We start from the raw sequence: 22,496 nt of genomic DNA, 5'->3' as shown, positions 1-22,496 counted from the left end.
TGTCGCGCACAACTACATACCTCTCCGCGTTTCTAAGTGGGACCGGCCCCGCGCGGCCATACGATGCCCACGTGTCTCAACGCGACCACGAGGTCGCATAATTTGAGTGCCAAGGACACGTAAGTGGGACAGTCCCTTATCCCACAACCGGAATACTGTGGTTTGTAAATTACACCATTCTACACTTGTTGACTATTATTAATTCTGACCATGAAAAAATTTCTTTAGTTTCACATCTGCTAAAGTTCCTAGCACCATTCATTGCTTCATACATGAAGTCCTATGTAAATGTTAAGGGGTGATGTCTTGCCAACTTAGACTGATTTGAAGAAGACCTTGGTGTACATCTGCAAACCATCTGACTTCCTTCCTCCCCTGCGCCAATTATAGTGGATTATTTGAAGTAATTCAACAGGCCATGCAGCATCTCTGCAGAACATCAATACATGACCTTTCGAGTCAAGACCCTACTTATGAAAGGGTCTGAATGACAAACATCACTGATGCTTTGGAAAGTGTGCACTGCCCAGAGTAAAAACCAACAGACTTTATGTTACTGCAGAGACTCAAAACTACTTCCATTTAGTGTATCAGTCTGAGGCAGGGTCCCGAACCATCCTTCCCTCTACAGATGCTGCCTGACCCAGAGTTCCTCCAGCATTTTAATTTTTAGTTTGCACGGTGGCACAACTGATAGAGACGTTGCCTCACAGAGTCAGAGACCCGGGTGCGTTCCTGACCTCGTGTTCTGTCTGTGTGGAAGATGTACAGATTTGTAGGTTAATTGGTCCTCTGTAAATTGCCCTTAGTGTGTAGGGAGTTGATGAGAACATTTGATAACATAGAACTAGTGTGAACTGGTTATCAATGGTCAGCATGCAGTTGGTGGCCTGTTTCCATGTTGTGCCTTTAAACTAAAATCAAATCTTTCTACCATTCAGTGTGGCGTGCTTTACAAAGTCTGAAAGCATTATCGAAATGTAATTCTTTCCTTGGGCTTACGAAAGGTTAGGTAGATGGAAATAAAAACTAATTGTAATCACTCTTAATAGCAATTTGTTTTATTGGAGTACTGTACAACTCATAATGATATGTTGCTCATGAATACTTTGTAGATCATGAATAAATAAACTATTCTTTAAAGTAGTGAACCACAAATAACCTTTGGCACCCTGCAGGCACCAGGTCACGCTGAGAGAAATCCCACCCCCACCTCTCTTCCAGCTTTCTCCCTACGCACTACAATCAGTCTGAAGGGACCCCGACCCAAAACGTCACCTGCCCATTCCCTCAACAGATGCTGCCTGACCCGCTGACTTCTTCAACACTTTATGTTTTACTGAGAATATATAAACATATATTATCCCGACATCTTCTCCAAAGTGCCTTGTTCTTTTCTATAGAACAAAGAACTGTTTTTTCCCCTTCTGCCAATCTAAAAGTGTCTTAAATGCCACTATTGTGCCTGCCTCCACCACCCACCCCCCGGCAGCACATTCCAGGCCCACACCACCCGTGTAAACAAATTGTAGCTTTAAGATGAGAGGGGCAAAGTTTAAAGGAGATGTGCGGGGGCAAACTTGTTTTTGCACAGAGGGTGATAGTGCCTGGAATGCACAGCAGGGGGTGATGGTGGAAACAGATACGGTAGTGATGTTTAAAATGCTATGGGATAGGCACATGGATATGCAGAGAATGGAGGGATATGGATCATGTGCAGGCAGATATGAGTGGGTTTTGACATCATGTTCGGCATAGGCATTGTGGGCCGAAGGGCCTGTTCTTGTGCTGTACTATGTTCAACAAGACGGTGAACTAACACTTCACGAGAAATAGGCAACAAAATACTGACTCAGACCCCATGAGGGTTTTAAGATTGACAGTGCATGCCCTCCATTTCCAGATCCCGTTTAAGGCCAGGGCATAATCAGCACAGGAGACCCCCCCCCCCCCCTCCCCCAAAAACGTCACCTATCCATTCCCTGCACAGATGCTGTCTGTCCCGCTGAGTTCCTCCAGCACTCTGTGTTTAGTTGGCATTCTCTGAAGCTTGTCCTAACCTATCAATCAAAGCAAGCTCTCATTTTGCAATCACAAGTTAATTCTTCAGTAGGTCTTTTTTAGACACTGAAGAAAACTTTGAATTGAAAGGAAATATTATTAGCATTAGAAAAAAATGACGTATGATACAATTCACAAATCATTTAAAAAGCCACAAAATGCTGGAGTAACTCAGCAAGTCAGGCAGCATATCTGCAGAAAAAGAATCGGTGACGTTTCGGGTCAGAACCAAAACGCCTCCTGCTCTTTTTCTCCAGAAATGCTACTTGATGGGCCGCTGAGCTACTCCAGCACTTTGTATTTATCGTCGGTGTAAACCAGCATCTGCAGCTCCCTCCTACACAAATCACTCAGATTGACGATAGACTCATTAGGATCATCGGCAGAAGATGGGAAAGTAATTCACCTAAACAAGCAGACAAGGGGCGGGGAATTGAATCTGCAGTTTTTTTGCCCTGGTCAGTGTAATCTGTGACTATTCCCTCAGCCTCTCCACTGCAAGATTACAGAAAGAGAGGACTTGCTCAACTGGCCCCAACTCTGCTGTCTGTTCAGTCCCAGCAAGCTGTAGTTGGGCCTGGCTCCACAACCTGCAGCTAACCATTTATTTGCACAATTCTGTTTATCAAGTATTAAACAATTTCAAATAAATACGCAAAATTATTTGACTGAGAGTCAGCCAATCAGATAATGCGGTCTTTATTCACTTTCCATTTGGCTAATATGGATTTGCCATTGAGGGAAGGAGGTGGGAGGTTCTATGTTCAACAAATGTCCAACTGGAGGAGATGATAACATTACAGGAGAGTGTTTATGGAGATACAGCATAGAAATAGGCCTTTCGCCCATCGATTCCATGCCGACCATCGATCACCCATTCACACTAGTTCTGTGTTGGTAAATGGCTAAAGAGGCAGGTCAGTAAGAACACAGTAGTGCAGCGGGTAGAGCCGCTACCTCACAGTGCCAGAGGCCCAGGATTCGATTCTGACCTCGGGCGCTGTCTGTGTGGAGTTTGCACGTTCTTCCCTACGACCGTGTAGGTTTCCTCCGGGTGTTTCATCCCACATCCCAAAGACGTGTGGGTTTGTAGGTTAGTTGGCCCTCTGTAAATTGACCTTAGTGTTCAGGGAGTGGATGAGAAACTGGGACAACATGGAACTAGTGTGGGCAGCACTCTTCCATAACATGCCATTGGGAACCCACAGGCAAGGGCTGGCACTGTTACGCCAAACGGACTATGATGAAAGAAATAATTATTTGAAAGGACACAAAGTGCTGAAAAGACACAAAAGGTCCTGAACTGAAAGGTCACCTGTCCATGTTCTCCAGGGATACTGCCTAACCTGCTGGGTTAATCCAACACATTGTATTTTTTTTGTAAACCAGCATCTGCAGTTCCTCAAGTCTAAAAATTTGAAAGAGGTGGTTTATTCTCCCTCATCGACAAAGTAATCCAGATTGGTAATATTCTCGAGAATGATGCAGATTGACAACAGTACTGTACATGCCAAGAGAATACAACTTATGAATGAGTAATCTGACATCTACTGATTATCCCAGAGCATTACAGGCGATTGATTGGCCATCAGTTTGATCTTTGTGCACGGTATTTCTTGCAGCCAATCCTGAGGCACAAACAGGTTTTGTTTTAATCATCTGCCCAGTGATGTGGGAATGCCCAAATGTTTTCAGATGTCCCCATCCTCCTGGTCTAGCTGAGGTGAAACACTGATGTCCTTTGGTGGCTTCTCGGTTAATTAAGCGACACGAGGCTCAGTCCGTTTCCATCGCTCCCCCCGTTACTTGTTGCCTGCTGGGAACCACTGGCTTTCAGTCTGTAAAAATAAAAAAAGCCAATTTATGCAGGAAGCAATCTGTCTAAACTGTCAAACATTCACCCAACACAGTGTGACAGGTGGACTCAATGGGAAAGCTTCACTTCATTAACTAGAGAACCATCAACATTAATAATGGCCCACTGCTCTGATGCCTCGTCCAGTGAGCTTCCTGTCCCAGAGCTTTGCGCCAGTGAACACACTCTTTGAGTTCTTCGTCCAATGAGCCTACTCCACCAAGTTCCTTGCCCAATGAACACACTCTCCCAGAATTCCTCGTCCAATGAGCTTACTCTACTAGAATTGTACGCAATACTCCAAATATGTCCGAACCAAAATCCTTCGGCCCAACTTACCCTCACAGGCCAACATGTCCCAGCTACATTAGTCCCACCTGCCTGCGTTTGGTCCATATTCCTCCAAACTTGTCCTATCCATGTCTAACTGCTTCTTAATTGGGATAGTCCCAGCTCAACTACCTGCTCTGGCAGCTTGTTCCATACACACACCACCCTTTGTGTGAAAAGGTTACCTCTCAGATTTCTATTAAATCTTTCCCCCTTCACCTTGAACCTATGTCCTCTGGTCCTTAATTCACCCACTCTGGGCAAGAGACTCTGTGCATCCACCCGATCTATTCCTCTCATGATACAAAAGCAAATTGGATGATAAAAGCACAAACCTTCTATTCTAACGTTGCCTCTGCCATTGCTCTGTGACGAGCCTCCTGCAGGGAGAGAGAATGGAGATAAATCAATGTTTATTTCGGGACAGTCAGAGAGGGGACAAGGGTAGAGGTGATCAAACCAGAACACAATCCCAGAAAAGGTGAAGCAACGAGAGTTTAGAACAATGGAATTTTACACTACAAACCGAGTCATGGCTGTAATGTCGCCATCTGATAGAGATCAGCTCTTTAGGTTAGTTTAGAGATTCAGCATGGTAACAGGCCCTTCAACCTATAGCATCCACATATACAAGAGGCAGCAGGTTTTGGCACCATGTTCGAAGTCCAGTCGGCCCTAGTTCTTATGATCGGTGCCCGATCCAGGCGAGCCCTAGGCTGCTGCAGGCCTCCAGCTCATCACCTTCCTTGTACTCCACATCCCTCTCGCGTGGCCAGGCAAAACATATTTTGCCTGTCTCCGCCTTTGGGCAACATTTCCAAGCTTGCTTCGTCTTTGAGGGCAGTCCAGAGTGGACCTATAGCGAGAATCTATGTACTTTTTGGGCTGAGTTAGCCCAGAGTTAGGAGGCCACAAGAGTTAGGAGGACACAAGAGTTAGGAGGACACAAAACGCTGGAGTAACTCGGCGGGTCAGGCAGCCTCTCTGGAGAAAAGGAAACTCCCTATGAGTTTCTCCAGCTTTTTTGTCTGCCTTCCATGTTAGTCCTCTGTTTATTAACTTTCATAATATTTCAAACTTAGCTCTCATTGACTTTGTGATGATGGCAGTGTGTAGAGTCATAGAGACATACAGCATGGAAACAGGCCCTTCAGCTCAACTCATCCATGCCGATCAATATGCTCCATCTATACTAGTCCCACTATGAATTTGGCCCATATCCCTCTAAACCAGTGCTTCTTAAATTGGTGAATGGTTCACCCAAGGGCGAATTAAATTATTTTGGGGTGAATGAAACTAGAGGGATGAATGAAGGGTGAATGACTTAATTTATTCAGATATTTATATATCATTTTCTATACTTAAAAAAGGCATTGCCATTAAAGTGGTTAGTGAGCTCTTATTGGTTTTAATGGCAATGGAGCTGGAAATTTGATATGTTTTTTTCTCTCTACCTATGGTTTCCTAATTTCAAAGTAGCAGGATATTTCCCAAATTTACTGTAATATGCCTGGGATATGTCTTTTCGGGAAGACCAGACTAGCTAGTGGGGTCATAACTTTATAAATGACAACACTGGAGGATCGCCGCAGGCAACTGTTGAACTGTAACTTAACTTTGTGTAGCAATTTAGCAACCAAAGTTGATATTTGGTGGTATTGTGAGCTGTTATAGCTGTTATTGTGAGGGGGAGTTATAGAAAGTTATATTAGTTGGATACTAATATATTAAATCGCATACTCCATGGTTTTTTTAGCTCGTTTTCCAAGAAAAAAAACTGCAGTAATCAAAGTCCGAAAGAGTTGGATGGGGCTGAAGCCCAGAGTTTAGACGTTGGAATGTTTTTTTTTATCATTCTAATAAAATGATTTTTCAACTCCAGTGGTAATTGAACTTTTTTTTCTTTTTCACTCCTAGTTTTCTGTACATACTTTTAGGACGTTCAAAAAATTGAATGCAATAAACACTTAAGAAGTGAGTTAATTTTTGTTTTTTGCTCGTGTGACAAAATTAATTATATATAAAATTATACACGGGAGAATAAGACGAAAATTACAAAGAAAAAGAAGAAATTTTAGTCGAGGGTGAATAAAATTTTGTGATAAAGACTCAAGGATCCATGACATTGAAATAGTTTAAGAAGCATTAATCTGAACCTTTCCTATCCCTGAAGCTGTCCAATTGTCTTCTACATAGTTTAGTTGTCTCAATTGTAATCATGTATAGTCTTTCCACTGACTGGTTAGCTCGAAACAAAAGCTTTTCACTGTACCTCAGTACATGTGACAATAAACTAAACTAAACCCGAGGTCAGATTTGAACCTGCGTCTCTGGCGACGTGAGGCGGCAGCTTTACCAGCGTGGTGACAGGAGTTGCTGATCGCTGGGTCAGTGCCGTGCCCCCTGCTGACCAAAGAGAGGTGTTGCAGAAGAACAAGTCCTTGCATTTCTCTTTACAACGGAGAGCAAGGTGTTACAGGGTAGATTGCACGGGTTAAATCATCCAAGCTGCAGCACGACCCTACACTGCCAAGAGAGTGCTGGTGCTCAGATAACCCTGACAGTGGATTCCGTTCTCTAAAGCCCACTGGGCTGCATTCTGTACCAGTAAAGTATATTGAACCAGCCCCCTTTCTACTTTTCAAATTGGATCATGAACTAACAAATCTGCTAGGTTTTAAAAGCAAGTTTTTAAAATGTGACCTCAATAAGGAATCAAGGGTTGCATAATCTTAATTATTAGTTTTTAATTTAAATAAAACCCCAATTTATTTCACAAAGTGTCTAAAGTGTAAATAGTGAAGACAGTTTGCTACGAAGGGTGTTTCATTGAAGATTTATGTGGGGACACAATGCAGGGTCAAACTTGGTCCATCCCTGGGCAATGGTTCCACTGCACTCTGGTTGGTTATTGCGATATTAATGGGAAGAGTTAAATGTCAATCAAGGTATAGAATCTTTAAATCATGCAGCGCAGAAACAGGCACCATGCCGACCAAGATGCCCCATGCTCAAGCCCTCGACTCCTGGCAACATCCTCGTAAATCTTCTCTGCACTCTTTCCAGTTTAATGCCATCCCTCCTATAGCAGGGTGACCATAACTGAACACAATACTCCAAGTGTGACCTCACCAACGTCTTGTACAACTGGAACATGTCTTAAGGAAACATGCAAAGAGTAATTGCCACGCTGATAGACTTTATTGGATTTCAATGTTCTATAGTTGCCCTGAAGTTGTACACTTTATCCTTTACCTGCGCACAGTGGATGGCTCGATTGTAATCATATTTAGTCTGTTCTTTGACTAGACAGCAGGCAAATAAAAGCTTTTCAATACCTCAGTACACGTGACCAATGAAACTAATCCAAATTAAACTAACTGAACCAATCTAATCTAAACCAATCGAATAATGTAATTTAAAAACCAATACAAAACTAAATTAAAATTAAAAACTAAAACTAAACCATAACTAAATTAAACTAAACGACACTAATCTAAACTCTTTGTCAACTATTGAGGGTTGAGGTTGAGGGTGCCACGATCACTGCTGCAGAGCCACACTAACCATCTCCTCCTCGCAATCATCCTCTGCCGCTGCCTCTTCCTGCTCCAGATCGACAGTGTCCACCTCCTCCACCTCAAATGCCTCCTCCGTGACTGTCTCTGCAGTTTCTGAAGTAGAATCTCCGTGAGACGCCTCAGTCTGTCCTTCATCTGCCTTCTTCCTCGACTCTGGAGAAAGATCCAAATTCAGAGCGGAGTCAGGTCTGGAGATGGGGTCAGAGGGGAGGGGGCAGCAGCGACGGAGGGACTCACACACCGACCTGTGTGACTGACTTTCTCCTTCGCGATCTCCTCCAGTCTCACCAGTAACGAGTCAATGTTGGACTTGATCTGTGTCAGCTCGACTTTGATCCGCTGTAGCTCATTGGATTTCACTGGGAAGGGCAGAGAGAGGGAGGGGGGAGAGAGAGGGGGCCGTGGGGAGAGAGGGAAGGGGAGAAAGGGAGGACAGAGAGAGAGGGGGGGGAGAGGGAGAGAGGGGGGAGAGAGAGGGAGGGGGAGGGAGAGATGGGGAGAGAGAGAGAGGAGACAGAGAGGGAGAGGGACAGAAGAAGACGTTTAACATCGCATGAAGAGACAGTAACGGACAGAGAGCTCGCGCTTCTGCCAAAACTATCTATTTTCCCAAACGGTTTTTAAAACTTTGATATTTTAGATCTCACGCAGGAGCCTGAATCTTGCAGTGATGTTGATAACTGACCCGGGACCTGGTGGTGAACTCGCACACACACACACACACACACACGCACACACTGCACACACACACACATGCACACACTGCACACACACACACACCGCACACACGCACATGCACACACAAGCACACACACATGCATACACACACACACACACACACTGCACACACACTGCGCACACACACACATGCACACACTGCGCACACACACACATGCACACACACACACTGCGCACTGCGCACACACACACACACACACACCATATCAATCAGGTGCATCATGGCCTAGTTCAACATCTTGAACGCCCAGGAACCATGGAAGCTACAGAGAGTGGTGAACACTGCCCGGTCCATCACGGGTGCGGATCTCCTCACCATCGAAGGGATCTACAGGAGGTGATGTCTCCCATCAGGAAGAAGATCCAGGAGCCTGAAAACCATGACCACCATGTTCAAGAACAGCTTCTTCCCAACATCCATCAGGCTCTTGAACACTGCATAACACCAACCTCAGTAATTAGAATCTTCAGTGGACTGTGTCTTTGGATGACTACGGACTCGGTTTTGCACTACTCTGGTTATCCTGAGATTAAAGGGGATGTGCGGAACAAGTGTGGTGGGTGTCTGGAGTGGTGCTGCCAGGGGCGGTGGTGGAGGCAGATACGATAGTGGCATTTAAGAGGCTTTTGGATAGGTACATGGATATGCAGGGAATGGAGGAATATGGATCAGGTTCAGGCAGAGGAGATTAGTTTAACTTGGCACCATGTTCGGCACGGACATTGTGGGCTGAAGGGCCTGTTCCTGTGCTGTACTGTTCAATGCTCGCAAGCAACAACATATACTCAAGCCAAGCACTTAAAGCAGAAGATTCTATGATTGGGGAAGTGGTTGTATGGCATGGAAACACAAAGTGCTGGGGTAACTCAGCAGGTCAGGCAGCATCTCTGGAGGGCGTGGATAGGTCGGGACCCTTCTTCAGAATGATTCACAATTCTCATCCTTGCTTCACACCTTTTGTCTTTTCACCCCTGGCCTTTGTCTAACTGTCGGCCCCCACCCACCTGTATCATTGGCCAGGCTTTGTCCTCTCTTACAGCATTCTCCCCCCACCACCATAATCAGTCTGAAGAAGGGTCCTGACCCGAAACCTTCCACCTTCCATGTTCTCCAGAGATGCTGCCGGACCGGCTGAGTTACTCCAGCATTTTGTGTCCTTTTTTGCAAAACAGTTCCTTGTGTCCCGAATTCCTCCAGCACTTGTGTCCTGCACAAGATCCCAGCATCTGCTGTTCCCTGTGTCTACATATAAACACATGTAGACATATATTTCTGGCCCAGCAGTTAGGCTAACTGGTTTTATTCCGTGCTGAAGTCAGACACGACTCACGTTTTAACTTGTTAGCGTTCTTTGCCATTGTGCTGGAACGGGTCATCAGCTTCAGCGGGAGGTTGGACTTCCCTCGACGGAGCACGGGGACAATCACACGAGGCCGTTTCACCGGGACAGCCCTGGGGACCAGAGAGGGTCGACTCGAATATTCGTGCATCCTGCAGTGGAGAGAGGGAGTGTGTGTGAGAGAGGAGAGAGAGAGAGAGAGAGAGAGAGAGAGAGAGGGAGGGCGAGAGAGAGAGGAGAGGGAGAGAGAGAGAGAGAGAGAGAGAGAGAGAGAGAGAGAGAGAGAGAGAAAGAGAGAGAGAGATATATAAAAGGATAACTGAAGGAAATCTGGTTGACAAAGTTAAGATACGGATCATCTATGGCAGAACAATCTGAAGAGCTGATTGGCTTCTAGTCATCCAGCTTGGCAACAGACCCTTCGGCCCACCTTGTCCATGGCTTCCTCTTGTGCTAATTGATGAACAGATATTTCAGAAGCCATGGAAGGCTTGTGCTCGGAGGTTTGGAGGTCGGCCACTCCAAAGCACGTTGCAGCCAACAAATCTACAGCAATGTAAACTATCAGCGTTTCTACCAGGACTAACATGATACCATAAGATACAGGAGCAGAATTAGGCCATTTGGCCCATCAAGTCTGCACCATCATGGCTGATCTATGTTTCTCCACTGGACCCCATTGTCCTGACCTCTCCCCGTAACCCAGTAAATCACCTGCTTTGGTGACGTCAGTGGATGGAGACATATTGGTCGGGATATGTGCCTGAGAGGGAGAGGCAGGACCCAAACCGACATCCTGCCCGAATAAGGAACCTCCCCACCAGTGTGGAGCTCGCCCCTGTCCCTGTCCCTGGCTCCAGTGTCGGGGGGGGGGGGAGATTGGGACCCAGCCCCTGAGCCACAGCTGACCGTACAGCTTGCATTGGATATATCTTACGATCTAATCACTGACCCAAATGCGGCAGAATCGATACAAATCACGGACGTTACCTTTCGTAGAAATCATCCCTGAAGTAATCGTAAGCAAAGTCGTAGCTGGTGCTTTAAGGAGAGAGGAAAAAATAATCACTGGAGGTAAAACTGTGAATGAAGTACTTACTAAAGTATTCCAGCACAGAAACAGGCCCTTCGACCCACATTGTCCATGCTGACTCTTTTGCTCCTCCACACTGATCCCATCTGCCCTCATTAGATCCGTCTCATTCTATGCCTTGACTATTTAAATATCTCTTAAATGCGGGGACTGTATCCGATTCAACCATCTCTGTTTTAAGAGGTGTTTAGATTGACACATGGATATGCAGGGACTGGAGGGATATGGATCAGATGCAAGCAGTGGAGGTTAGTTTAACTTGGTGAAATGAAGCACGGGCATTGCGCCTGTCCCTGTGCTATACTGTTTCATGTCCAGTGTTAACGTTTAACGTCAGTGTCCAATATCCATGGTCCAACGGCCAATGCCCCATTTCCAATGCCCAACATTCAACACCAAATACCCAACACCCAATGTCCAACACCCAGCACACAATGCCCAATGTCCAACACCCAACTAGCAACATTCAATGCCCATGGCTCAGAGTGTCGGAGTGATGGAACTTAGGGAGAAGCTGGATCAACACACAAGGGACCAGCGACTGAAGAGTGCGCGGGGGGATCTGGTTTTCTGGAACCCCCAGTATAGACAAGTTGGGCCGAATGGCCGTAAACTCTGTCTCCTACATCATAGCCCCGGTGTTCTGCCTGACCGAGCTACCAGACGTGGTGAGGACGGTACCTGTACAAAGCGGAACTGGGTCGCTTCAGTCCCTTGGGTCTGTTGGGCCTGGGCTCCCCGGCCATGTTAATATCTGCAAGAGACAAACCAAACCAGGTGAAGAAAAGTATAAACCATCTAATTCCTACCGGACTCTTCGCTCCTTGTTCCTGAACGGGGAATCAATGGGCGGCATGGACTTGCTTGGCCGAAGGGCCTGTTGCCTTGCTGTATCTCTAAACTAAAACACAGTCATAGATCATGCAGTACGGAAACAGGCCCTTCGGCCCAAAATGTTCATGCCGACAAAGATGTCTATCTATGCCAGCCCCACCTGCCCATTTTGCCCATATTCTTCTAAACTTTTCCTATCCATGTACCTGTCCACATGTCGTTGATGATTAGTTTATAGCTTAGTTTAGTTTAGCAAATACAGCGTTGAAACAGGCCCATCGGTCCACCAAGTTTGGCGCTGACACCAAGTCCCCCTATTTACTAGTTCTATGTTATACCACTTTCTTGACCACTCCCTACACACCAGAGGGCAATTTACAGAAGCCAATTAATCTACAAACTCAATTGTCTTTGGAATGTGAGGGGGAACGGGAGCACCCGCGAGAAGCCCACGCGGTCACGGGGATAACGTACAAACTCAGTATAGACAGCGCCCGTGATCAGAATCCAACCCGGCCCTCTGGAGCTGGGAGGCAGCAACTCTTACCGCTGCACCACCTGACTCAACTACCTCCTCTGGCAATGGGGATGTATGGAGAGTTTGTGCACGGTTTTTGTATATATTTTCTGGAACATTAAAAGCTTCTCCTCTTGACCATCGGGTGGTGGTGGTGCTCGCAGGGCCGGTGGTCGGACTCACCGAGGGTCTGTCCAGCCAGGACCCGCCGGTTCTCTGCGGCCACAGCGACACGAGCCGTCCTCTCGTTTGTGTACTGCACGAAGGCGTAGCCCTTGTGTACCGAACAGCCCACCACCTTGCCGAACTGCCCGAAGATGGTCTCCACGTCAGATTTCTTCACTACCGCCGTGTTGAGGTTCCCGATGAAGACGCGGGAGTTGATGGAGCGTGGGTCGTTCTTGTTGGTGATGTTGCTGGTCTGTACTTTCAGCGACATGGCTGACGCCTGGAATCGCAGAGAATAATATCCATCAGTGCGTGAAGTTCTCAGCTGCCATTCTAATTCTTTCTGAAGAGGCACCCTCTCCCTCACCCCTGTACAGTGAGTGATTCTAAGGCCATAGAAACATAGAAAATAGGTGCAGGAGTAGGCCACTCGGCCCTTCGAGCCTGCACCGCCATTCTATATGATCATGGCTGATCATCCAACTCGGTATCCCATCCCTGCCTTCTCTCCATACCCCCTGATCCCTTTAGCCACAGGGGCCACATCTAACTCCCTCTTAAATATAGCCAATGAACTGGCCTCAACTACCTTCTGTGGCAGAGAGTTCCAGAGATTCACCACTCTCTGTGTAAAAAATGATTTTCTCATCTCGGTCCTAACAAACTTCCCTCTTATCCTTAACTGTGTCCCCTTGTTCTGGACTTCCCCAACATCGGGAACAATCTTATTACATCTAGCCTGTCCAACCCCTTAAGAATTTTGTAAGTTTCTATAAGATCCCCCCTCAATCTTCTAAATTCTAGCGAGTACAAGCCGAGTCTATCCAAGGCCAATGCCATTCATGATATTTTAGTACTGAGGCAACTACTTTCTGTAATTGTTCTAATTTCAACCCCTGCATTCCTTCTCTCTCCACCCAGACGTCCTGCCAATTCCACTGTTTGCATCCATCTATCCCTTCATTATCACTTCTTCCACAGCCAACAATGGATCATTGTGGGCTCCACCTTTCCTTGGTCATCGGTGGCGGCTCTGATTTGTTCTGAACATTTGCCTACCTATAGTTTCCCTCCCCCCTGACTCTGTCTAAAGAAGGTTTCTGACCCAAAACATCACCTTTTCCTTTTTCTCCAGAGATGCTGCCTGACCCGCTGAGTTGCTCCAGCATTTTGTGTCTATCTTCAGCTACTTTATACAGGGAATGCAATTAATCTCAGCCAGTTGCAGTACTGGATAGCACCAGCAGATGGTGGTGTCAACCCAAGGCCCATCACTCCCAAGCAGAGTGTCTCGGTTCAGAACGTGCCTGCTGGGCTCTTGCCCCCAAAATGACCCAGTATGAATTTTGTTTTGTATCGTTTGGTTCCAATTCTGATTCAGCATTGATTCACACACAGTCAGAAGAGTTAGTTGAGGCAGGTGCAATAACTGCATTGAAAAGACACTTGGACAGGTACATGAATAGGAAAGGATTAGAGAGAAATAGACCGAATGCTGGCAAACAGGGCTAGCTTAGTTGGGGCATTTTGGTCGGCATGGACTAGTTGGGCCGAAGGGCCTGTTTCCATGCTGTATGACTATGTTTCCCAGCACTGGGTGGTCACTGAGACTACACTGATGTCCATCACAAGCGGGGACACTGCCCAAGGGATCAGCAATCTCCACATGGACCCTCTCCAGGAGACTACATGATGTGACCATCTGACATCTTATTTAAAAGATACAGCACGGAAACAGGCCCTTCGGCCCACTGAGTCCGCAAAGACCAACGATCACCGCGTACACTAGCACTATCCTACATACTGGGGACAATTTACAATCTTTACTGAAGCCAATTAACCTTCATATCTGCAAGTCTTTGGCGTGTGGGAGGAAACCGGAGCACCTGGAGAAAACCCACCCGGTCGCAAGGAGAACATACAAACTCCATACAGACAACACCTGAGGCCAGGATCGAACCCGCGACTCTGGCGTTGTGAGGCAGCAACTCTACCGCTGTGTCACTGTTGCCCGCCCCAAACCTCCTGTCATTGACTGGATAATGTTTATCATCTCAAGATCCAATTTAGCCAGTCAGAAAATAGACTGGAATACTAGAGGGCGTAACTTTAAGGTGAGAGGGGCAAAGTTTAAAGGAGATGATGGGGCATGTTTTCTCTTTATTGCACAGAGGATGGCAGGTGCCTAGAACGCGCTGTGAGGGGTGATGGTGGAGGCAGATACAATAGTGGCGTTTAAGAGACATAGTAGGGAATGGAATGGAAGGACATGGATCATGTGCAGGCAGATATGTTAGTCTTGTTCAGCATCATTGTTGACACAATGGCACTGACACCGTGGGCTGAAGGGCCTGTTCTTGTGCTGTACCATTCTACCTTTCCAAAGTAGACAGACATTTTATTTGACTGGATGATCGAGAACTATCATTAGGTCCTGAAGAAGGATCCTGACCTGAAATGTCACTTATTCATGTTCTCCAGAGATGCTGACAGATACGCTGAGTTACTCCAGCACTTTCTGTCTTTATTTGTCAACCAGCATCTGCAGTTCCTTGTGTCTCTCTGTCATCATTAAGTTCTCGTTGTGCCATTGTGAAATGCTGCAGGAAATGCTTCGGCCCACCAAGTCCAGGCTAACTAGCAACCATCCATTTACCCAAATCTTACATTAAACCCATTTATCTTATTTTCCACGCATTCCCATCAACAACTCACAGATTCTAACTCACCTACACAATTTACAGAAGCCAATTAACAGGGCTGCCAACTCTCACGCTTTGAGCGTGAGAATCACGCCCTCAAGCAAACTCTCACACCCACACGCTGATCAGAAATTTCTCACGCTCTGTGGTGAGAAATTCTGTGATCACGAAAATGTCAAAACTCGGATAAATTGCATGGTCCATGGGTGTTGGAGAGCCGGGGCTGAGGGAGGGATGGGATGGGAGCAGAACCAGCGGCAGAAACAGATGCGGGGAGCCGGGACTGGCGAGTGTTTGCCGGGCAGTCGAGTGTTTGCGGGGCTGGCAAGTCGCCCGCAACAGCTCCGGCCATCGAGCAGCTTCAGTGCGAGCAAGTCCCGGGCCGTCGGAGGCGTCGGAAGCGTTGCGCCGCTGCCGCGAGAGTCTCTGTGCCGAAGGGACAGACTCTCAAAGGGAGGTGGAGAGAGAGAGCGGGGAAGGAGACAGGGAGACGGGGGGAGACAGAGAGAGCGTGAATGGAGAGAGAGAGGAGAGGGAGGGGAGAGACAGAGGGGGCGCAGAGTGAGGTGGGAGAGCGTAGGAGAATGGGAGAGAGAGGGGTGGTAAAAGCGAGAGGGGGAAGAGGAGAGAGAGGGGGAAAGAGAGAAACAGGGGGGAAAGAGAGAGAGATGGGGGGCAAAGAGAAAAGAGGAGATAGAGACAGAGGAGAAAGAGAGAGGGGAGAGAGAGAGCAAGGGGGAGAGTGAGGTGGGAGGGAGAAATGGGGAGAGAGAGGGAGAGAGAGGAGGGAGAGATGAGAGATGGCAGGGGAGAGAGTGAGAGGGGGAGAAGGGGAGAGAGGGGGTGAGAGAAGAGACCGAGAGGGGAGAGAGGGGAAAGAGAGGGGGGGGGGGGGGGGGGTTGAGAGGAGAGAGAGAGGGAAGAGAGGGGGGGAGAGAGGAGAGAGGAGAGAGAGAGAGGAGGAGGGTGAGGTGGGAGGGAGAGAGAGAGGGGATACAAAGAGAGTTGGAGAGAGAGGGGTGGGAGAGAGAGGAAAGAGAGAGGGGGACAGAGAGAGGGGGAGAGAGAGAGAGGGAGAGAGAGAGAGAAGAGAGAGGGGGAGAAAGAGTTGGGTAGAGGGGGATAGAGAGGCAGGGCTGCCAACTCCCATGCATTGAGCGTGAGAATCACGCATTTCACCAAATTCTCACGCTGATCACAAATTTTTCTCGCTCTGTTGTGAGATATTCTGTGATCAACGAAAATGTCAAAACTCATATCAACTGCATGGGCCGCGGGTGTTGGAGGCAGAAGCAGCGGTGGGGACAGATGCAGACGGGGAGCGGGGCTGGCCAGTGTTTGCTGGGCTGGCGAGTCACTCACTGCAGCTCCGGCCATGGAGCAGCCTCAGTGCAAGAGTCCCAGGCCATCTGAGGCGTTGAAGCATTGCGCCGCTGCCGTGAGAGTCTCTGTGCCAAATTCGCCCAGGTGACCGGCATGGATCAGGCTGCGGCTCGGTGCATCCTGGAGGACAACCAGTGGCTGCTGGAAGTAAGTACCAAGCACTGGGCAGAAATGGTGGAAGATAGTGGACTTCAAATGGGGGTGGTTGGTGAAAGCATCCTGCTTGCCTGCTAGATTTTCACTTACTGTAACTGCAGGAAAAACGTTCCCGATGTTGGGGGCGTTCAGAACCAGGGGTCACAGTTTAAGAATAAAGGGGGGCCAGTTAGGACTGAGATGAGAACAAATTTTCTTCATGCAGAGAGTTGTGAATCTGTGGAATTCTCTGCCACAGAAGGCAGTGCAGGCCAATTCACTGGATGTTTTCAAGAGAGAGTTACATTTAGTTCTTGGGGCTAACGACATCAAGGGATATGGGGAAAAAACAGGGAAAGAGGTACTGATTTTAGATGAATAGCCATGATCATATTGAATGGCAGTGCTGGCTCGAAGGGCCGATGGCCTATTCCTGTACCTATTTTCTATGTTTCTATGCTTGAGTATATGGCAATAAAACTCGATCACTTGATTTTGAAGCATTCATGCATGGTGGAGGCATAATGTATTCATAGAGTGATACAGCGTGAAAACAGGCCCTTCGGTGCAACTTGCCCACATCCGCCAACATGTCCCAGCTACGCCACCTGCTTTTGGTCCATACCTCCAAACCTGTCCTATCCATTTATCAATGTAACTTTTTCTTAAATGTTGGGATGGTCCCTGCCTCAACTACCTCCTCTGGCAGCTTGTCCCACACACCCATCACCCTTTGTGTGGATAAAGTTATCCCTTAAAAAGTTACCTCTTAAAAATACTTCATACAAAAAACATTAAAATCATACTTCTACAGTGCACTAAAACATGATTTTAATACATCAAATTTCAAAAAGTTCCTACTCTGGGAGGGGGGGACACACACCCTTCTTCCACACCCTCTCCCCACTCAGTTGCTCCATTCCCTCATCGGGTACCCCCAAGGCCAGTGATCAGTGATCACACAGCCTCCCCCCTTTCAAAAACGCTCCAATCCAATTTAAAGCGTATATATTGCATTCAAGTGTAAGTTAAAAGACTCGCTACAGTAAGCACCATATTGCACAATTTCAAGCTGAAAAATGCGAATGTTCCGTTCCAATGGGAGGGGGAACCCCTCCTCCCACCCCCAGTCGCTATGCTCCCTCGGGCTTGGTCTCTCACCCAATGTTGGCAGCCCTGCAATTAACCTACAAAACCGCACATCTTTGAAATGTGGGAGGAAACCGGAGCACCCAGAGAAAACCCACGTGGTTACAGGGAGAATGTGCAAACTCCATAGACTGCTTGTGAGGTCAGATTCTTTAAGGGTGGTTAGAGCAGGCTTCACGGGTCTGAAAGACTATTTGAGATGATCTGGCTAGGGCGGTACAGTAGGGCAGCAGTAGAGGTTGCTGCCTCACAGCGCCAGGGACCCAGATTTGATCCTAACTACGGGTGCTGTCTGTATGGAGTTTGTACGTTCTCCCTGTGACTGCGAATGCTTTCTCTGAGTGCTCCAGTTTCCTCCCATACTCCAAAGAAGTACTTGTTTGTAGGCTAATTGGCTTCTGAAAATTATCTCTAGTGTGCAGGATAGAACTAGTGTGTGGGATCGCTGGTCAGTGTGGACTCGGTGGGCCAAAGGGCCTGTTTCCATGCTTTAATTGATTTAGTTAATCAACTAAACTAAAGTTGATTTTAGATGCTGGAAATCTGAGGCAAAAACAGAAAACACTGGAAATTCTCAGACTCCACTCAGAACATGTGTTAAAAAAAACTTGCCCCACACATCTGCTTTAAATGTTCTCCCTCTCACCTTAAACATATGCCCTCTAATCTTTGACATTTCCACTGTTGGGAAAACGGTTCTGGCTGTCTGTCTCTGTCTCTGTCTCTCATAATTTTATATATTTCTACCAGATCTCCTCTCGGAGACATTTCAGGGAAAGCAATCCAGGTTTGTCCCACCTTTCCTCTCCAATCCAGGCAGAATTATGGTAAATCTCATCTCCAAAGCCTCCACATCCTTTCTGTAATGGGGCGACCAGAACTGCACAAAATGCTCCAAATGCAGCCTAACCAAAGTCTTCTAAAGATGCATCATGACTTCCTGACTCTTATACTCAATGCCCGACTGATGATGGCAAGCACACTGCCTTCTTTATCACTTGTATCGCTGGAAGGTGGAAGTGCCTGCCTTTAGACTTTAGCGATACAGCATGGAAACAGGCCCTTCAGCCCACCAAGTCTGTGCCGACCAAAATCAACCTACACTAGGGACAATTTCCAGAAGCCAATTAACCTACAAACCTACACGTCTTTGGAGTATGGGAGGAAACTGGAGCACCCGGAGAAAACCCACGTGGTCACGGGGGAGAACATACAAAGTTCGTAGAGCCGGCACCTGTAGTCAGGATGGATCCCAGATCTACAGTAACTTTACTGGTCGGCCACTGTGCCGCTCCTTCTGAACTCTCCTTGTTGTCCACCATGGCTTGGCAAGACCTGATGAGGACATTGGTCAATGGAGTTTGTGACCATCTTGCTGGGTACATGGGACTCAGTGAGTTCTCTACTTTCAACTCTTTGCTGTCTCACGGACGGATATCCAGACACCATCCAGCCCCGTGACTAACCATGGAGAATCCTGACCCATTCTTTACCACACCATGGTGATATGGATCACTGGCAGCCGAGGAGATCAGTTTAACTTGGCAATAATAAAGACAGTGCTGGAGTAACTCAGCGGGCCAGGAAACATCTCTGGAGAACATGGATAGGTGATGTTTTTGGTCGCGACCCTTCTTCACTTTGAATGTGGCGGGGGGGGGGGGGGGGGGTGGGGGGGGGGGGGGGGGGGGGGGGGGGGAAAAGCCTGGCAAATGGTAGGATACAGATGAGGAGGGGGGGGGGGGGGGTGATTGGCAGGTGGCTGGCCAAAGGCCGGGACATGAAAAAATAAAACGTGTGAGATAGGGATAGAAGAAGCGCACATTGTGAATCAGTTTGAAGAAGGATCGCAACCTCACTCATCATCACGTATCCATGTTCTCCATAGATGCTGCCTGGCTCACTGAGTTCCTCCAGGACTGTGTGTCCTTTTTTGGTAAGCCAACATCTGCAGTTCCTTAACAGTACCTTTCCAGTTTAACTTGGCGTTAAGCTCAGCACGGACATTGTGGGCCGAAGGGCCTGTTCCAGTGCTGTGCTGTTTTATCTTCTGAAGAGAACTTAATATGTTTCCCAAAGCATCACCACACATTGTAATGCCTCTTCTCAGCATAAAGCCAAATTAAAATGCTTCACCTTCCAAACGGAATCAGCTTTGATCCTGGCATGCTTGTTATCCAGCGTTCCCAGGCTATCAGTGATTTACTATCTCCTGCTCCAGCCCTACATCTGTGGGCTGTGACTGTCCCATTGTTTGTGTCAGGGGCAGAGAAAGGACTCAGAGACTTTACCTTTATTCCACGGTCCGTGTGAGGGAGTGGGGACACCCCTGGTGCGCTTGGGATACTTCAGCCTGCATTAGGGGGCATCAGCTACAAGGACATGTTGGACAAACCTGGATTCAAGTCATGATGCAGCACTCTAGGACTTCCGTCAGGTCACATTTGGCAGAACAGTTGCACAGTGGAGGAGTTACTGCCTTACAGCGCCACAAACCTGGGTTCAATCCTGACCACGGGTGCTGTCTATACACAGTTTTAACTTCTCTCTGAGACTGCGTGGGTTTCCTCCGGGTGCTCCAGTTTCCTTCCACATTCCAAAGACGTGCAAGTTTGAGGGTTAATTGGCTTCTGCAAATTGTCCCTAGTGTATCGGGTAGTGCCAGTGTTCAGGTGATTGCTGGTCGGCGAGGACTTGCTTGGCCAGTGGGCCTGTTTACAAGCTGTATCTCTCAAATAAACTGAACTATTGCACACAGTTCTGGTCGCCCCTTTAAAGGATGAAAAAAACCCAACGTCCACAATGGGGTAGAGGTGAATCGAACAGCTATGGAAGGACCATTCAGAAGCTTGATAATAGAGGGGAGAAGTTGTTCCTGAGTCCGGTGATGCGTGCGTCAAGCTTCTGGATCTTCTGCCCAATGGAAGTGGGTAGAAGGAGGAATGACCAGGGTGGGACAAGCCTTTGATTTTTGTCGGCTGCTTTACCGAGGCAGCGTGAAGTGTAGACAGGGTCGACAGTGGGCAGGGAGCCTGGCCTGTGTGATGGGGCTGGGCTACATCTACAACTCTGTCATTTCTTGCGGTCTTGGGCAGAGCTCAAGCTCCTGAGGAAATAGGGATGTTGGTGTGAAGTCAATGCAGTCGGATGAGGGGGGTTGAGAGGAGTAGGGTTAGTCACAGGGTAGTTAATGTGTGGAACATTGCCACAGAGGGCTGTGGAGGCCGGCAGTGGGTATTTTGAAGGCAGAGATAGACAAATTCTTGATAAGAACAGGTGTCTCAGGTTATGGTGAGAAGGCAGGAAAAGGGGATTAGGGGACAGAGATCAGCCATGATTGAAATGGCGGAGTAGACTCAATGGGCCGAATGGCCTAATTCCACTCCTGTAGCTTGTAACCTGTCACGAGGGGAGGCAGGAAGATGAGGATGGAGATGTAGGATTAGGGCTGGAGACGGAGGCCATGGAGACTTTAGAGATACAATGTGGAAACAGGCCCTAACCGACACTATCCTGCACACTCTTGGGCTAATTACAATTACACACAAGCCCATTAGCCTACAAATGTACATCTTTGGATTGTGGGAGGAAACTGGAACACCCGGAGAAAACCCACTCAGTCACAGGGGGAGCATAAAAACTCCGTCCAGGCAGCACCCGCAGTCAGGATCAAACCCGGGTTTCTGGCGCTGTGAGGCAGCAACTCTACCGCTGCACTGCCCGAGACAAGGAACAACATAAAACAGCCCAGCGCTATTTCTCTGCGCCTTGATCCCACCATTTAATGAGGACTCGGTATCACAGATCTTCAGAGTCAAACAAGCAAAAGCATTGTCGAAAAATGTAGAAGCCACAGCTCGCCAAACCCTGACAACAAACGATGTTGACTAATGGGAGCATTTATGGTTGAGTCAGAATGTTAGCTCAAACAGACAGCTTCAACCCACGAGATCTTCTTGTCGAGTCCACATCACAAGATTCGAAATTGTTCAGCCAGAGCTGAACACAAGTCTCGGCAGCTGCATACAATGTCGCCTTGAGCTTCCTGTGCGTGGCGGTGGACAGACTGGTGGAAACAGGGCCGCGACGTGAATGCATTTTCCTTGACCCCACCCACAAGATAAGAGAGGCTATTTACAAATCACCACTGCAGACAAATCATCCATTGAAGGGGTGAATTAAACTCAGGAAAACAAAATCCTGCAGAGATCACTCTTTAAAACAGATATTTTATCGAACAATATGTGGGTGTACACATAAAATAGCACACAACCAAAACGGCACAACAGTAGAGTTGCTGCCTCACAGCGCCAGAGACCCGCATCGACCCTGACTATGGCTGCTGTCTGTATGGAGTCTGTACCTTCTCCCTGTGACAGCGTGGGTTTTCTCCAGTTTCCTGCCACACTCCAAAGACGTGCAGGTTTGTTGGTTAATTGGCTTCGGTAAAGTTGTAAATTGTCGTCAGTATGTTTATGGCACGAGTGTATGGGGTGATCGTCGGGCAGCATAGACTCGGTGGGCCGATGTTTCCGTGATCGATCTCTAAACTAAACTAAATGACTGGCCACACATGGTGTATGGGTCAACATGTCACCGGGATAACATGA

General features: G+C 47.6%; 1 protein-coding gene across 1 annotated transcript in view; it reads right to left on the bottom strand.

The window, feature by feature from the left end:
* Positions 1-2,744: 2,744 nt before the first annotated feature.
* Positions 2,745-22,496, bottom strand: part of raly (RALY heterogeneous nuclear ribonucleoprotein) — a 36,367-nt gene continuing 16,615 nt past the window's right edge. The window contains exons 2-9 of the mRNA XM_055652288.1: positions 12,533-12,797; positions 11,680-11,752; positions 10,896-10,946; positions 9,897-10,057; positions 8,073-8,186; positions 7,814-7,980; positions 4,582-4,626; positions 2,745-3,899 (exon numbers count right to left, since the gene is read on the bottom strand). Coding sequence (XP_055508263.1) covers positions 4,585-4,626; positions 7,814-7,980; positions 8,073-8,186; positions 9,897-10,057; positions 10,896-10,946; positions 11,680-11,752; positions 12,533-12,788 — 864 coding nt within the window. The 5' untranslated portion in view covers positions 12,789-12,797 and the 3' untranslated portion in view covers positions 2,745-3,899; positions 4,582-4,584. The remainder of the gene's footprint in view (positions 3,900-4,581; positions 4,627-7,813; positions 7,981-8,072; positions 8,187-9,896; positions 10,058-10,895; positions 10,947-11,679; positions 11,753-12,532; positions 12,798-22,496) is intronic.

Source organism: Leucoraja erinacea, chromosome 21 (genome assembly GCF_028641065.1).
Source record: "Leucoraja erinacea ecotype New England chromosome 21, Leri_hhj_1, whole genome shotgun sequence".
NCBI lineage: Eukaryota > Metazoa > Chordata > Chondrichthyes > Rajiformes > Rajidae > Leucoraja > Leucoraja erinaceus.
The sequence above is the reverse complement of the archived record's forward strand: the minus strand, read 5'-3'. Positions and strand labels throughout refer to the sequence as shown.